This window comes from Nicrophorus vespilloides, unplaced genomic scaffold, assembly GCF_001412225.1.
Source record: "Nicrophorus vespilloides isolate i.1.1-1 unplaced genomic scaffold, Nicve_v1.0, whole genome shotgun sequence".
Classification (NCBI taxonomy): Eukaryota; Metazoa; Arthropoda; class Insecta; order Coleoptera; family Silphidae; genus Nicrophorus; species Nicrophorus vespilloides.
This window is the reverse complement of record NW_017100112.1, coordinates 283373-302181: the sequence shown is the minus strand read 5'-3', so window position 1 is coordinate 302181 and position 18809 is coordinate 283373. Positions and strand designations below refer to the sequence as shown.

Below are 18809 nucleotides of genomic sequence, written 5' to 3'. Positions count from 1 at the left end.
CTTTAACATTTTTGAAAAATATATTGAAATATATATAATAAAATTAAAATTAATCATCTTTTATAAGTGTATTGAAAAAAGATTTTGATCCAGAAAATAAAGTGGATGTAGAGATTTTATAAAAATTAGCAATGGAATCAACAAAGTAGTGATGATGTTATATTTAACGGAGTTTCTCAGACGCCACGCGTGTAGAGATCTTACGAAAAGCCGTGCGAGTAACAGAGGGTTAATAAAAGTATTGATCGATCATGCCATGCTCAAGAAATGTCCCTAAAACTCTTATAAAACGTGTAAACTTTCAGCGAGAAATTAGTGTGACCTAAACAATTTGTCTATATATTTAACTATTGTATCTAGTTATAAACTTGTGTAAAGAAACAAAGGAATTAGAGAGACAGAGATGTATTAAATAAATGTGTTAGAACTAAAACAGTTTACCTTCGCTAGGCTTGTAGGGGATAGCTAGAAACAGAGGAAAATACGATTCGTTCGTTTAAAATTCGTGTCCATATGAAACGCTAATGTAATTCTCTAAATATCATCAAAATAATGTGTAAAAAGAAAACAACAACAAATTCACTCTCAGCAAGTAAACAATGTACGAAATCAAGTAAAAAAATAAACTAAATGTGTAAATGTTTTGTGTGTTTCTCAAATATTTATTTATTTTCGTTAATCCGTGGTGAAGGAAGTAAGGAAGTATCGATCTGCTGACCCTGGACGGTTATTTTTAAAATGCACTCATCGAATTTTCCGCCCAGCGGCGAAGACACTAGACAATATCTGATATCTGCTCAGCGGAGCAAATATGAGCGGTTACATGGAGCAAACAACTAAAGAAATGACAATTTTCTGGATGATTTTCAAGGTGACGTGGCTCGCCTACATGGATTAGTGAATGCACTGAGCACGTAAGTGTGGTGGTGTCACCTAAATTTGTATCAAACGTATCTCCTCTTCCACACACATATTTTTACAAGAAATATTTATAAATAAAATTCAATCGTTAAAACTAAAAATGTTGGGAATGGGAAATAAGTTTGATCAATAAAATACGAAGTGTGTATACTTATAATATTTAGCAGCAGTTGTGACTTATTTACATTTGATTGAAACGTGATCAGAGTATAATTTATTTATATATGTACAACACATGTAAAGCTTCAGGAATTCGGGGTTTGTTGCGAGGATCCATTACTCTCGTCGTAGCAAGAAAAAAATTACCTTGATGCGTATTTTGTATTTGGTTTGTTGTGTTTTGGTCGTTTGGGCGTCGTCGGTGGTGTGTGAGAATTGTAATTTAAAAAACAGAAAATTAAAAACATTCAGTTGACGAAAAACAAAGAAGAAGTAAACGTTCATTCTTCATTCACACAACGCTTCGATAAGTCTACTACGTTAAACTATCGAACTTCAGTTAAAGTTCAGGTAGAATCACTAAAATAATGAGATCGAAAGAAACAGGTGAAATGCATACAGAAAACATAAAATTTAAAATATAACACAATTGGTAGAAGGTGAGACACAATCAGTCCGGACGTGAAGCGAAAGATTTCTTGTAACAAAACAACAGGAGGACGCATAACAATTAATCAGGTATAGAGACAACATCAAAAAACAAACAGGGGAAACATACACATGAGAATGGAGAACATCAAACTCTGATTTGGGAATAGTGTGATAACATGTAACAATTATAGAAGGATACAATTGAATTGGAAAGAGAGATGCAATATAAAAAAGGGACGACAACATTCAGTAGCTTATTATTTTTTTTAAAATTTGCACACAGAGCACAACAATAAAGGTTGAAAAGGAGATGCAGACATTTAATTAGAATTTATATAAATATACACGTAATATAATCGCATATACAGAGGAAAAGAGAGAGAGAGAGAGAGAGACAGACAGACAAAGGTATTTGACATTTAACTCACGATTGTGTCGGGTGTCCATGGAAATCCCTGTTTTGTTAAAATAAATCATCACGCAGTAACTTGGCGCCATCAATTTAATTGGTTTCAATTGCGTGAACTTATCAGTCAGATTATCGGATTGGAGTAGCATTCATGATTCGTCTTCAACTATTTACACAACAAATAAATTTTTACGTGCACGTTATTTTATTTAGATTTTTTTTCCGACCGTTTGCAAAATACATGAATTTCGCGATGTTTGCGAAAGTGCACGGGACCTGCAGCTGATCGAAACCTGTCACGCCCGATGATTTATTATGTTTCGCAATGACTTTGATTTACGAAGCGACATTTCGATTGCACTGAACCAACAGTAAATATATACATATATAGGACAAACATATCTAATGTTAACAAATTTTCCAGTAATTTACATTTTCTGTAACATATTAGATTATTGTGATTATTTGTTTTATATGATAATACTATATGCATTTGGATATAATCAAATGTTTAACAAAATATAGGACAATATTCTCTATTATGTATAAGTATTGCAATTAGAGAGTCGAAGAATGTTTCAAATTTGTCTTTCCCGTGAAAAAATGAAAAATATCCGGGAAAATATCTAAATTTTGTTTAAAATTTGTATTCCTCGAGAAAAAAATATCTAAAAATATTTACTAGTATTTCTTTTCAATTTTCCTCTCTTAATTTAACTTTTTTTTCATTTAATTATACATTGTTTGTTGAATTTGTTTTGTTTGTATTTATCGGGAAAAAAAAAAATAAAAAAATCCCGGGAAAAAATGATCACAAAATGTTTACGAGCTTATGTATTTCTTTACAATTTTCGCTCTTCTTAATTTTATATTTTATTTTTAATTTAACTTTGATTGACTCATTTAGAAACAAAATTTTATCGACTGATTTTCCTTTAATAAAAAGAAAAAAAATCCCGGAAAAATTCTAATAATGTTTACTAGATTGTGTATTTCTTTACAATTTTCACTCTTAATTTAACTTTTTTTCATTTTATTTAACAATTTTTATTTCTCCCATTTAGGTTTTAAATTTGTATTTCTCGACAAAATATTGATTTTGTATAAAATGAGTGTATTTCTTTTACAATTTTCGCTCTTAATTTAACATATTTCATTTTATAATTAAACGAATCTCATTTCCCGGGAACAAGGAGAAACCCGGGATTGTTTTCATTTCTATTATAAATAATTTCTTTAAATACTAAGTGATAAATAAAATGAAATTTAATTGAAATGTGTAAATAGTTGAAGATGTTTTATTCAAATTATTGGATCAATCTGACTGAGAAGTTCGACGCAGCAGATAATTCGGAATGATCAACAATGTTGATGTTGAATGGAGAAAAGAGTGAATGAGTCTTGAATTAGTATCGAGAATGGTTGTAGCCTAACACCCCAATTGAGAATCGGTATGCAAGTGAATAATGGGTCCGTCCGTACGGTATGATGATATGGATTTGGCATGTTATGTCGTCGCACTTACCGATTCGAGGTTGACGTCGTTGAGGGTGTTGGCGATGCCGTTCGGCATGTCTGGAATGGCGGAGGGTGCGAGCATCGTCTCCTGTTTGGCCGCATTCACGTGGTTCGCTGCAGAACTCGTGGCAGCCCCGTTCTGCGGCTTTGTCGCATCCAGAAGCACCTTCAGCGATGCAATTGCGTGCAGCTGGGTCGCCTTCTCGTCCACTTTACCTACGCACATCCAACACCGAAACAAAAACAGAAAAACGTGTACACGGTATTAGTAAGATGATAAGCGTTCTATTGCCGCATCTGCATGCAACATCCAGCATCTCCTATACATACATATAACTTATGTATTGTTCTGGGCCTTCGAATGCAATAGGGAAGGTACGAAGAGAGAATGAAGTATCATATGCAAGGGTATTCCAATCCACAAAATATACCAATCGAACGAACAGATAAAATATCAATCTTCTCAAATTATTCAATTACAAAAACCAATATTTACTATACAAACACTGAATTCCTTCTTGCATTAATACATTATTATTATTATTAATACAAAAAAAATAATTATGAATACATTATTATAATTAAGTTTTATCGGTTTTGAAAAAACGATTTTTTTATTCAATTTATATTAAAAATTTGATTAAAAACAGAAACATTTTCACACAAAATCGTCTGTGTCGTAAAACAGGAATTTTGTTAAATACTTTGTTCAATGGAACAAACAAAAAAATTAGGAAGGAATTAAGTTTTATTCTTAATTTCCAAACGAGATGGAAATGTTTAGAGGTCATAATAGAAAAATCAATTTATAAAATATCTTCAAGAAGAAGTGAATTAATCGGAAAAAAGTTTTTAATACTACATTTTTATGAAAATTTGAATTAAATCAGTTTTGTAGAAAAGTTGATATTCTAAATCCCGTTTTTTTTTGTACAAAACCTTAGTTCTAATACATTTATTATCTATTAATTTGTGCCACGTTTTCCCCTTCACATCAGTATAAGTTTTCATTATATTTATTAACTTTTTTACAAATATGTTATACGAAATACAGAAACTCGTATATTACGGCTTCGATTTTTCTCTAATCACTAAAGTTCGGTTTGAAAATTCCAATACAAACTAAATTTCTCGAAAATAAGTACACAATAAATAAAAAAAAATTCTTTTCCCCCTCATACATAATCAAGTTTTTTTTGTGCTGTTTTTGTTGTAAAATCCTTAATTATCATTTGCTTAACTGATTATAATCTAAGAATAATAATTTTATTGATTATAGTATGTTTGTATCGTTCGATACAAACACAAAATATATTTACTAAATATTTAACTATTGATAAAATGAAATATATTTTTTTTTGTAATAGAAACAATTGAAACTTTCTGTATTAAAATGTTATTAACTTTTTTTTATAAAATGAATAATTCATTATTTTATTCCCGTTTCCTTGTATTCATGTACAGTTTGAAATCTAAAATCAATAATATTTCATACAAAATATTATTTACCACACAAACTTTTGATTCTGCTTTGGTTCAATAATTCAATAATAGTAAATTTTTTATTTATTTATTAAAAACCACATAAAAATTACTTGTTATTATCTTAATAGTCAAAGTATGTATATAAACTTTGACCCAAGTTTTTATTTAAATTTATAATAACTCTTAAGGAAACTTATTTAATTATGATACATTTTTTTTAACATAATTCAAGGAAGTATTTTTGTGATTTATTTAAGAACGAATGTGGAAAGAAACGACGAAAAGATTATGTAATTACTTAAGTTTAAAGTTTCGCGTTTGAAGTCGAAATGCAATTAAACTTTTGCATGAAAGTAATCAAATCAGTACAATCTCAAACACACGTCTTTTTTTTATTTCTATATTAAAGTCGCTTTCAACTTATATAAATATAATTTGCAGATTGCGCTAAAAAACATTCGAGTTTTTTAAGATTTCATATTTTTAGACGCGTTTTTATGCTAATTCTCATATAATAAAGATTACGTTTTATTAACCGCAGTTTTGATAGTTGTAGATTACTTTAATTGCAAGTGAATGTGTAAATTAAAAATATTATATGTTTTTTTTTTAATATTTTGGGGTCATTTGTTGTTATTCGTTTTTCTATATACTTTTTTTATGACTAAATTTTAGTTTGTTATAGTTATATGTAATATAATAGATTTTTTTTAAATTTTTCTTTATATTTTTGTAAAAATTCGAAATTCTGGTTTTGGAGAAAAGTTGAAATGTAAGTAGGTTTTTGTATAAACCTTAATAATAATACATTTATTATCCATTAATTTGTGTCACGTTTTCTCCTTTTATATCATGAAAAGTTTACTTACATTTATTAACAGAAACATTCTAGTTTTTTAATATTTTATATATTTGAACGCATTTTCTCATATAATAAAGATTACTTTCATTGCAAATGAATGTGTAAATTTATAATATTATATGTTTTTTTTAATATTTAGCAGATTTATTAATATTTACTAAATATTTTATTAATTTCAGTTCTAATTTCAAATTAGCAGAAAAATTTACAAATAATTTATTTAATTCTCAAAATTTAACATAAACATAAACACAATTAATTATTATAAACGTTGTAACATTAAGTTTTAATTGAAATAACAACGTTGTCTAATTAAAAAAAAAACTTGGTGAAAATGTACGTTGGTCCGGATACAAAGCATCTTGATGTGACAGATGAAATTCAGAAAATTAATATATTCAAAGAGAGGATCGAAGCGGGGAAATGTGTGAAAATAACATCTTTATCAAAAGCCGAGAACCTTCATTCCCATTTCGTGCCACCCGACATTGGAAATTACTTTTCCACCCTCACTCGACAGCAGAAATGGCTGCAAATTATTGTTACTTCTCGCAAGCGGAATTAGTTTCTTTTTGTCTCGCCCAAACAGTGAAACGTATTCCGGTTGAATGCGAGCATACACGAGTAGATTAAATATGTTTTCCCAAAGTGGTCTGTGTTTGCGTTCAACGTATTTTTTTTATTTCTTCTTTCAATTGAAGTTATAATAATAAAAGTAGCTGAAAAATATAATCGTTTGAATATAATTCAATGTAAATAAAAGGATATTTAGATAGTTGAGTGGATTATTATTATTACATTACAGTTGGTTTCAGTTTTTTTTTTCTTCTATTTTGATTGCTGTTGTTGAAGCTATTGCTACCACGACTTGAACGATGATGAATCGCGAACGCAAACAAACATCGGTCGTCGTTTGCGGAGGATGGGATTTCCCCACTTAAAGTGTTTTCCAGAGGATGAACCGGGCTAATGCATATTTTCCCTCTGTCTCGAGTTTGTTAGTATATCAAAGTCAAAACCTCTTTGAAACGCTTTAATGGAAAGCGACGCAGCACCATTGTTTCCATTTTCAACTGCGAATTGTATATTATATGTTCAAATTGATTCAACCTTTTAGTTTCTGAGTTGTAATCAAGTAGATGATAATAGATTTAGATTATAAACATATTAGATATGAAAAAATAAGAATTAAACTTTCATCAAGTTTACATAAAATAATAAATTGATTCTCAAACTTTGTATTAATTATTGTTATAAGAAATATTATTTTATGAATTTCTATAGTTTTAATAATTTATTAATTTGAGAAGATTTACAAAGCCTTTTATTATATTTTTTATCTATATATAATTAAAGTGAATAATGAACGAAAAATGAATGCAAACTCGTTAAAATTACGGAAATTATTGTATTATTCCTATTTGGAAATTACCTGCGAAAGGAAAAATAATTGCTTTCAAATGTTGATCGGATTGTTCAGTTTCGCTTTTCTTTCCATACGTATTCAGAATGGTCAATGTCATGTGTGAAATCGTTAATTTACGAACTCGTTAGAGATTCGGAAATTATTCTTTCATTGTTATTTGGAAATCATCTGCGAAAGGAAAAGTAATTGCATCTAAATGTTGATCGGATTTTTCAGTTTCGCTTTTCTTTCTATACGTATGCAGAATGGTCAATGTCATGTGTGAAATCGTTAATTTACGAACTCGTTAGAGATTCGGAAATTATTCTTTCATTGTTATTTGGAAATCATTTGCGAAAGGAAAAGTAATTGCATCTAAATGTTGATGAATTTTTCAGTTCCGCTTTTCTTACCATACGTATTCAGAATGGTCAATGTCATGTATGAAATCGTTAATTTACGAACTTGTTAGGGCTTCGGAAATTATTCTCTCGTTGTTGTTTGGAAATCACCTACGAAAGGAAAAGTAATTGCTTTCAAATGTAAACAGGATTCTTCAGTTTCGCTTTTCTTTCCATACGTATCGATAAATGCAGAATGGTCAATGTCATGTGTGAAATCGTTAATTTACAAACTCGTTAGGGCTTCGGAAATTATTCTTTCATTATTATTTGGAAATCATTTGCGAAAGGAAAATTTGACGAATTTGTTACAGTTTAGGAAATTATTCTTTCATTATTATTTGAAAAACATCATTGTTTCCAATTTGGAAATCAATTGTGAAAGCGAAAGCAATTGCATTCCAACATAAACAGGATTTTTCAGTTTAGTTTTTCTGGAAAATTTTCAATATCATGTAAGAAATTGTTATTTGACCAATTTGTTACAGTTTAAGAAAGTATTCTTTCATAGTTATTTGGAAATCATCTGAGAAATGAAAAGCAGATTTAATTGAAAATCGTATTTTTAACTTTCATTTTCCTTTCTATACGAAACGATAACTGAAAAATGGTCAATGTCAATTATGAAATTGTAAATTTGCAAACTTGTTGAGATTATTGTATTATTTATATATGCGAAATGAAAAGTAACAGCATCCAAATGTAAATTGGATTCTTCAGTTTCGCTTTTCTTTCCATACGAATGGTCAATGTCATATGTAAAATTGTTAAAGAAATGATTATTTTACTGTTTTGAGGAATCATCTGTAATTTTTAAGTTTCGAATAGATCACTAGAGAATGGTCAATGTCATGTGTGAAATTGTCCATTTACGAAGTCGTTACGGTTTCTGAAACGATTCTTTCATTGTTATTTGGGATTTTCAAACAACAATGATCTTTCAGGAAGCAGATACATTTTCTTAATTTTCTTTCTATATAAATCAATAGCTTTAGAATGGACACTTCAATAGATGAAATCGTTCATTTACGAAGTCGTTAGGATTTTAGAAGTAATTGTTTCATTGTCATTCGGAAATCATCTGCGAAAGGAAATATAAAACGTGTCGCACCCACAACTTATAAAAACGAAGTCGTTTTTAAATCTCTAATGGCGAGGCCGTAGCCATTGTAGTCCGGTCCTGGCATTCTGGTAATGCTCCTCCGCTTTGCGGGTTTCTGGATCTGGCAGAATGGCAAAATGAGACGCTGGTATCTGAGTATGCGGCGAAATGGGCGAAGGGAACAACGGAGGCAGAGGATTCCGGCACGAGGCGACCCTTTTGTTTCACCCCCACCTCCTACCTCCGCCACCGAAATTTTGGGGGATGAAATGAGGGCGCACACGATATTTCCAGTGCGCCACAGAAATCGATTCAACGCGTTGCTACTGCTGCTGCTTCTACTACAGCTCTTGGTGGTGCTTCTACAGCTGCCTCTATCGTATTTCACCTCTCTTAATACACACGAACATCCCACCTCTTCACATTCAGGAATCGATAAGCAATTGTTGGAAGACGCGAGTTTTCATTAAAATCTTAATTGTTTAATACCTGCTCTCTCGTGTTGTATTTTCCACCAATCCCTTCATTTTCACCTTCAGTGTAATAATTTAAAAAACAAATAAAAGAGAACAGCAGCATCCGATACAATAAATAATTGGTTTAATTCCATGGAACGCGGCCAAATTTTCAGGGCCCGTACAACAAAAAAAAATTGTATATCAATTTGCTGCAGCCAAACCCCGATTTACGGTTGCACACGCCCAAAAAAATACCCATATTCATTTCATCCCAACCCAAAATGCCTACTAATTCAGAGTACAAAAGCATACACATAAAGCATTCTGTTTGGTAAAAATGACATCAAATACTCAATTATTGGTCAACGTTTATCGGCATCAATCAAAACACAATTTTGAAAACATTCATCAAATTTTTCATCTAAATCTGTTTTTTGTTGCAAAAAAAAAGGACTTAAGTATTGATAAAATTTTAAACAACAAAATTGTTATAATAAATAAAGAATATGAAGAAGAAATAATCATTTTCAAATATTTCATTCGGAATTATGTTTTAAGCTATGAAAATACCAGTTGAAATATCAAAATATTATTATTGAATATATAATAATTCGTATACATTTCAAGTTGAACTCTTTTCCAATATGTGCTTGCAGCACTTCAAATAGCAGAATTATAATCATATTTATTATATTGATTTATTTCAATATATTTCGTTTCATTTTTCAGACGAAAGAACAGAAATCCAAATATAAATTCCCTACCATTACTCTTTACGAGCACATCGTGCAGGTTTCATCAGCAGATGTTACACGAGCATTAATTACATTTTTTTCTAAATCCCGACTTCCAACATTTGCATTTTCACTTTGTTTCATATTCATTATTATAATTTGCTTATATTATAATCATATTTCTTTGACCTGATTAACTTATTGATTTATTTTTCTAGGCTTTATAATTTATATTTATTTTAAGAATATTTAATTTAATTTTTGATAATTTTTTATTTATTCATATTTTTTTATACAATTTTAAGTAACTTTAAAAAAATTATATCATTGTACATATTTATATTTGAGGATGAAATTGATAACAATAATCTTGTTGAATATTTCAGTAATTTGTTCTTTTAATAAATGAAAAATAGTTATAAAGTAGGGCAATTAATTTAATGCATTTTTTTGTACGTTAAGGTCGGAAATTTAAATTTCAATAATGCTCATTTCATAAATCGCTTTAGATTAATAAAGGCTGGAAATGTACGTGCTTTCCCAATGAATAAATTCCGTGCATAAATCCGTTCGTGGGGGAATTTCGACCGTACCGAACCAAACTGAACTGAATATACATGCCACGTTATACGGGAGCACCGGATCGTTAAAATTACTAAAGGTTACATAGTTACGTAAAGTTCAAGCCGGTGCGTTCATATTTCAGGTGAAAGACGAAAGCGCACCAAGTCTCTGGCATTTTTGAGCTATTCCTGTCATCCCTCAGGCAACCTCAGAGACTCAAGAGAAAGTTTGCCACTCGCTGAACCATTAAAAACTACATGTTAGATGTTATTGCGAACTGACAAAATTGAGACAACGCCAAGTTTCATTATTTTTATGTTAAATTTAATTAAAAGTGAAATGATATTATTAAGTTTATTACGAAATAAAATTTAATTTAAAGAATTACATTTTTATGATTCATTCTATGCATTTCATAAATTGTATTTGAAACTAGACTTAAAACTTAAAAAATAATTATTTATTTGATTTGAAACATCAACATTTTGACTCAATTTCGTCTTTAGCATAAAATGGTTTTTTTTTAATAGCAAGTTTCATAAAAAAAATCAAACAACCGAAAAATTGCTATGAATAAATCGATACATAAATATTTACTATAACCTGAAGAAGTAATTTGGTTCAACTCCAAGTAGTCAATTCGAACTGTCGCCGGTTTGATCATGGCTTTAAAGATATTATTTTTGTGATCGAATCATTGGAAATATTAATTAAGTGAGAGAAAATGTAAACCTTCTACAACATTAAAACGTAAATATTGTATAATTTTTTTTCAAATATACAACCAAATCTGCACTCAAAAATTGAACAGAAATAAAATAATTTTATTGAGTGTATGAAAAATATGATAAGTAAGAATGTATTATCATTATATTATAATAACAAATGTTTCTATAAATAGTTATGTGATACGACCATACAACTTTGAGTTGCACAGTTTTCAATAAACAGGATATGAGACCATAAATTCCAGATGGAACTGTAGCAAAAACTTATTGGGATGTCGAAGGAAAATGCATTATGGAAATATGTTAATAAGATCCCCAAAACTGAAGCATCCTCGTCCTTCTTCATCTTAGACCCAAACCATTTGTCGGATCGCAGGACCAGAAAGTTGCCTACAAATTCGTCTATTGAATTGCTTCATGTTGCTTAGCATTCGTACAACAAAGTTCTTTCACAAGAGCTTAAACATGATTTCCCTAACACATCCATAAAAATAGTAGTAACTTCACTTATTATTAATTTAATTTCTATATACTTATAAGTATCATTTCTTTTTTTTAATTCATGAAATTTTGATATAAAGTATAATATTTATAAAAAGAATATATTGAATGAAAAAATTAGTTATTTTGTAATGAAATTGTTTCATGTATTGGTGTTAAATAATTGAATAATTTGTAAAGCATGCTATAATAGTAATACCAATATGTGCAAAATATAAACATCGCTAATGATAGATTTTGCGGAGTGAAATGCGCAAGGACTAGGATACACAAGTTGCTTTAATTGGAAAGAGATAGAGGAAATGTAGAGAGTAGAGAGTGGAAAAGAGAGAGAGAGAGAGAGAAAATAGATTAAATCACCCACTGTACCCATCAGTGATGCATCCACAAAACATGCAATATAACTGTATAAACATTGAGGCAAAAGGCAACATCAGTTCTCCTTTTGCATACAGAAAAAAAAGCAACAACAGCCCGGTTCCATTTAAATATCACCGTTGGAATAGGCAGAAGACATACAGCCATGTGAACATCAACAGATAGATAGACAGAGAAAGAAATTTAAAAAAAAAATAATAAAAAAAATAATAATTACTACTTATGTAAGAGACATACGTATAAGGAGAGCAAAAAAATAAACTAATTTACCAAAATATTTCATGTTTTGCTTAAGCCTCGAGCTCTGCATTTCCCTTCCATACAAACATAACAATATAGCTTTAAAAATTTTGCACCAATGATTAATTCGTTTCATTGCCATCCGATAACATCTCAACATTCATATAAATAAATCGAAATTACTCTAAATTATTTTTATATTTGAAAAGTTGTTGGTTGAAAGGTTATTGGTTGACGGAAAAAGCACACAATGATCTCAGCATTTTCGAGTATCAATGGCAAATGGATATGAGAACAGTTATAGCCAATTTCGTGATATTAGTGTATTTGCTAGAGCGGAGCCTACACACCGAGAGTAGAGAGTGTGGAATTAAGATATACCTTCATACTGACCATCATGAAGGGGATCGATGGTGTGGATCATCAGCTGCAGAAGGCCGTGTCGGAATTTGGCTCCGGTATGGTGACTAGGACCTGGACCTGGGACCTGCGGTGTCTCCGAAGCCGTCCTCGAGGTCACGCTTCCTCCGGGTTGCGTTCCCACAGACGTCTCGCTCGACGTTGCCACCGTACCATGCTGTAAACAAATAAACAAATTCACGTCAATAAATACGCCAGTATAACCAACATTAAAATTGAATATTTGACAGCTTTTGTACAATCAAATTCAATAAAATGCAACATCGCACAGGTCAAAGCTATTGGATTCGTAATTTAAAATACTTTTAACCTTATGTCGTATATATTCGTCATGGTCTATTGTATTGTGTAACGATTATGACGAATATATTTTGCATCATCATACATAAATAAAAACGTGGCACGCTTAAAAGGTTTAGTTCTTAAACTAAATTATCATTCTATCTCCAGACCAAATTATTAATTAAATTAAATAAATATTCATTGACTTAAAACGCGAGCTCTTGAATAATTGAGAAAACATCATGTTTTCAACCACCGCAAAGCCGACTAACTTTTAAGATGGATCAAAAGAAGTAGAGTGCAAAATCCGGCCCGCGGGATCAAGTATGTTTTAAATTGTTTATAGTGCAAAGCAAAAACGTAAACTTTATTATTATTGATAATAAAATTGCATTATTATAAACTCATCATCTGGAATAGCAATTTATATTGAAAATATTGAAGAGGAAATCGCAATTTCAAAATAATAAGATGATTATCAATGCTTGTAGGAAAATAATAATTTGTTGCAGTTACATTATTTTAATAGAAATATCCTAGTAGAAATAAATTTCCTTCAATAATTAAGTAAAATAAGAACACTGAAAGCCCATTTTTTGTTCGCTTTTATTAATCAAATTTGAAATGTGTTAAAGTAATTTAAATATTGTTATTTTTATTGCATATAAGTTGTGAGAGTGGTTTTCATTTTTTTAAGGTAGAATTTTATGCTATATTATCAAATATAATAAAATTGAAAAAAAAAGATGCGTCGAGGGTGAATTTTGTATGATATTAAATCAAGTGTTTAAATATGGTTTACGTTTATTTTGTTAGGGATCAGTACGAAAGTGGATGAATTCAAAGGGTGGTGAATTTTAATATTCGAGTGTTTGTGTGTGTTCACGAACGCGATGCGAATGCCATCAAATCGAGATAAAGCCCTCGTATTGATCCAGTTGTGAAATAAAAGTTGATGGAATCGCTGAGGCTTATTATCGCGTTACCAATTGCGATCCACAGAGCGTTTACATTCTCGCAGATCCAGACATGTGTACAATCTTGTACCGATAATTTGTCTTTTGGTGTGTTACACACGGAGATAGATAAAGAGAGGTGAGGAGAGCAGAGAGGGCCACTAACAGCGTTAGAGGAGAAGGGCTTATTTATGCAGACAAATCGATCCGAAACGGATTACACGGTTCGTGCGTTTCGCAAACAAAATCATTCATTACTGTCCGACACAGTGCTACAAATAATTGATGTATTATTCATATGTCTTAAGCAAATCGTGATATTTATATAACATCTTATGGAAATCTGTGTATGAAAAACGATAATCCAGATAATAGAATTTGTGGAGGCGCCGGGGTTTTTATAATCAAAAATTAACGATTCCTTTCCCCCCCACTCACTATTAAAATCGGCGCGCGCATACCACCAAATATTGACATTCCAAAAGTATCAATTTACAGAAATAATGCACTGTTTAACGCAAACAGAAGCGGATGTCTCTGAGTGGCTGCGCTTTGTGAAGGCGACGATGTTTGTGCTTGGCAAATCTTTAATCTTGGAAGGATTATGCGTTGGGACATCTCCCCCATTTTCCAGCAGATACAAATTGGGCGTCATTAATCGTTAAATACAAGCAGCAACACATATACACGAGATAAGAAAAAAGCGGTTGTTAAAGTGAGATAATCTCTCGTCGGTTTCCAAGGCAAATGGGATGTGAAAATTGAAGAAAACATAAAACGAAATTTTCACAAGTACAAGAAAAAAAAACATTAATTTTGCAAACATTATAACAAAAATTAAAGTTAATAATAACAATTTTAATATAAGCTTTTGTTAAAAATGGAATAAAATAACACATTAACAATTTTAGTGGAATGTCCATGATCAATATTTTTTTATATATTTATGTTTTGTATGTATACAATAAAAGTTAACTTTATTAAATCTATATTTGTTTTTCTCTTGCACTTACTTCCGTACATCATAAAAGTTATAGTTTATCAGTATTTCTAATTTAAAAGTTATTTTTTTTTATTAAAATTTGAAGATTAATACATAATTGTATTAGGCTTAAATAATAAACTTTGTCTACCAGATTTAAGGAAAATTAGCACAAAACTGAAAGTTTAAAACAAAAACCTTAGAGTGAGCTTCAATAAATTGTATAATGTAATGAAACACTAGTGTTCTCTAAAATGTAATCCACGTATTAGATAATTTAGGTCTAATTTTTTTGCGAATTATGTATTTTTTTATATAATTTACTAATCACTGTCTATATTACTTTATTTGTATATTAAGCGTTAATTCGTCTGCGAAACATTTCTTATATTTTCGCTAATCTGTAGATGTAAAAAGGTTGGTGTAAAAAGGTTGGATTATGACGAATATATACGACATAACCGCTAATTAATGAATGTTCTAATTATTTATATCAAAATAAGTATAGAATTATATTATCTCCGATTTTTATATTTTGAGAAATTAGAGATATGTATTTTGATGCGTTGAATATAATAACAGAAATGTATTTTATAATAAGTGTTTTGTAAAGATGAAGAAGTTGTAGTAGTTGCAGTTCGAAAAAGATATATGTATGTGTGTAATGTATAGATTGGAGAGAAGTTTCTCCGTAATGTCTTTCTCGATGCGAGTTAAATAATAAATCAGGAAGAGACCTAAGGGCAATAAAAATATCAGGAAAGAAATAAGTGGCGGAAAGTTTCTGGCTATCGATTTCCACGGACTTCAGTAGCCGACTTCCGAATGCAAGTTCTTCGGCAGTTTGCACATCGACATTTCGATGTCCTTCCACCAGTTAATTATTGGGTTTTATTTAAAGGAGTTTGGAAAAAGTTTGCGATTAGTGCAGATATTATGAGATTTTCTATCGGGGTTGGAAGGCAGATTGCAGATCCTCGTCGCAGGATGATGGCACAGCGTGACGGGCAGGCGCAGGTTCTGCTCGGGGAGCGCCGAAAGTGGCTTTGCTTTTGCAGCAGGATATAAGGCGGGCACACACACAAACCTCGACCCTGTTCCACGCAAGGATATTTAACATCCACTCCACTCTGCGCACCCCCTCAAATCGATAACCTCGTTAAAAAACAAGGCACCCCCTTATATATATATATATATTTTCTTTTTACTTCTTTCCTTGTTCGCTCTTTCTTCTCCGCCATCTCCAATATTATACTCTTTTCTAAAGGATTATCAACCAAGCTTGTAACGTAATTAATGACTACCCGTTACAAAAACAGACTTCGTTTCACATATTTATTCCAATTATCACTGCATGGACTCTTTCACACATATCTCAACGTGTCATTTTTATATTTCATAAACTTCTATTCATAAAGAGCATTCGTTTCTTTACACATTACACAAATTGTTAATGGCTAAATTATTGTAGTTATTTTATATCTACGAAATTATTAATGAAAGTAATGTACAAAAATAATATAAAGATCTTATTAATTGTTTCCAAATGTAATATAAAAACAAGGATTTTGTAATATTTTCTTCTATTAAATTCAATTTACTCTTTGTACGCAATACATAATAGTTTTCGAAATTATATACATTGCCTAGAAATGCAGACAACATTAATGAACAATATGGATTTTAGTAATAACTTCCTAGTGTGAAATTGTATACCAAATCCAGTCTTTACTTTAAATGAATTTATCACGTTACGAATTAATACAAAATATTAATTATATATTTTTTACTTAAATTATAAGAAATCCATGCGCAAACATAAGTTGTTTCATTAAAAGGTCAAAAAACTTATTTTAATAAAATTGGACTAGCAACATATAGATTTTTTAGGAAATAACACATAACAGTTTTTGCAGTTGGATCGCGTTTTTCTCAACATTTTTGCAAAAATTCGGACCTTTTCCATTATCAACAAGATGATGTCACATGCCATAGAAGTGGTGACCTTTTTACATAGAAAAAGCAGTATTACAGTTCGAATATATATGGTTTTATGGTCTTAAAAATACTGTAAAATTTGTATTTAATACAGATACGTTTGTACAGATTAGAAATATGAAAAATAGCTTAAATTTTGTTTATTCATTAATTTTTTTTTTTTTTTTTTTTATTTATATACAATTTTTACAATATTAAATATTTAATATTAAGAAATTAGTATTTTGATAATACAGATTCCAAAAATCCTCATTTACTTTATATGATCTTAACTATAATGTTCAGTAGTTAAAATAAAATCGTCGAGTCATTTTAACTAAAATACTCCAAGTACGTCTTTTAATTCTAACCACGAACGAACTAACGAACGAAATCTCCTCCACCGTTGCAGTTTTATTTCGGTGTTTTCTATCTAGGGTCCAATCTCTCTGGTTACGTGATCAATTTAACCCTTGCAATTTCACGTGATGCCGCTCCACCAGTCTATTTGCGCGTTTAAAATATGCCCGGCAATTCATTAAATTGAAACTAGGACGCACAGAAATAACAACCAAAAAAAAAACCTGAACAATCATTTAAAATATTCGTTCTTTCCATTACGTCCTCTTGATACGATTATTCACGAGACCCCCGATTATTCAAGAAAGGTAATTTAAACGAAATCGCGCAATTTATCACCTGGTGTGAAGTAATCATATTTTTTTCGCACCGGAATTAATTTCTGTACAAATTGAATCATTTATTGTATAGAATATAAATGGATTCGTGTGAGGTAATGTTGTTTCGATTTATTTGAGTTTGAGGTGGTAAAGTGATTAAGCGTTTCGAACCATTAATTAGGTTCCGGTTGGGAAAACTGAAATGTTTCATCGATATTTAATTATCATCTGAATTGAATTAGTGCGGAAAACAAGTTAGTGTACTTCTGTTTTCCACCGAGATTGCGGAGGAAGTTGAGGAATGCAGTTGCGGGATTGATTTTATGTTTGTTTTTCCGTACGCAATTGGAAACTTCGCGGCACGATCGATTCTCGAGTTTTATAATTGCATCGGAAATTATTCAAGGCGTGTCGAAACGCCGAAGGCGGAGTAAATGATTTGCTTTTGATTCGATGGAAAATTACCTACAATAATTTTACAATCAACGTATTTTACTTCACAATACGGATTTTGTAGATGAAAGAAAACCGATGGATTTTTATATTTTTTTAGGGGTCTATATCAAATTCCCGTCATTCGAAATAATAAAAGTTACTGTACGAATTTTGTTAGTATCGGGATTATGGTTGTCGTGATTTTGATACTGTCGATATGTTGATAATGTCCAGATTTTGATACTGTCCGGATTTTGATACTGTTGGGATTTTGATACTATTGGGATTTTGATACTGTTGGGATTTTGATACTGTTGGGATTTTGATACTGTTGGGATTTTGATACAGTCGGGATTTTAATATTGTCGGGATTTTGATACTGTCGAGATTTTGATTCTGTCCGGATTTTGATTGTCGGAATTTTCATACTTTCCGGATTTTGATACTGTCGAGATTTTGATACTGTTGGGATTTTGATTATCCGGATTTCAATTGCCACCGTTTTTAGAGATCTTGAAGATATTTTGGGAATTTGTGAATAAAATTGGATTTGGTGTTTTAAATTTAGATTTAGTATTTGTGAATCTCGTAGATATTTTAGAACTAATTGTATGGTTGTCGGGATTTTGATGCTGTCGAGATGTTGATACTGTAAAGATTTCGATACTGTCCGTATTTTGATACTGTCGGGATTTTGATACTGTCTGGATTTTGATACTGTCGAGATTTTGATATTATCCGGATTTTGATACTATCCGGATTTTGATACTGTTGGGATTT

General features: G+C 30.6%; 1 protein-coding gene across 1 annotated transcript in view; it reads right to left on the bottom strand.

The window, feature by feature from the left end:
- The window catches only part of LOC108568552 (sodium/potassium/calcium exchanger Nckx30C-like), a 30511-nt gene extending 15901 nt beyond the window's left edge, over positions 1-14610 (bottom strand). The window contains exons 1-4 of the mRNA XM_017929723.1: positions 14452-14610; positions 12679-12874; positions 3447-3655; positions 442-465 (exon numbers count right to left, since the gene is read on the bottom strand). Of these exons, the coding sequence (XP_017785212.1) occupies positions 442-465; positions 3447-3655; positions 12679-12874; positions 14452-14610 (588 nt within the window). The remainder of the gene's footprint in view (positions 1-441; positions 466-3446; positions 3656-12678; positions 12875-14451) is intronic.
- Between the last annotated feature and the right edge of the window lie 4199 nt (positions 14611-18809).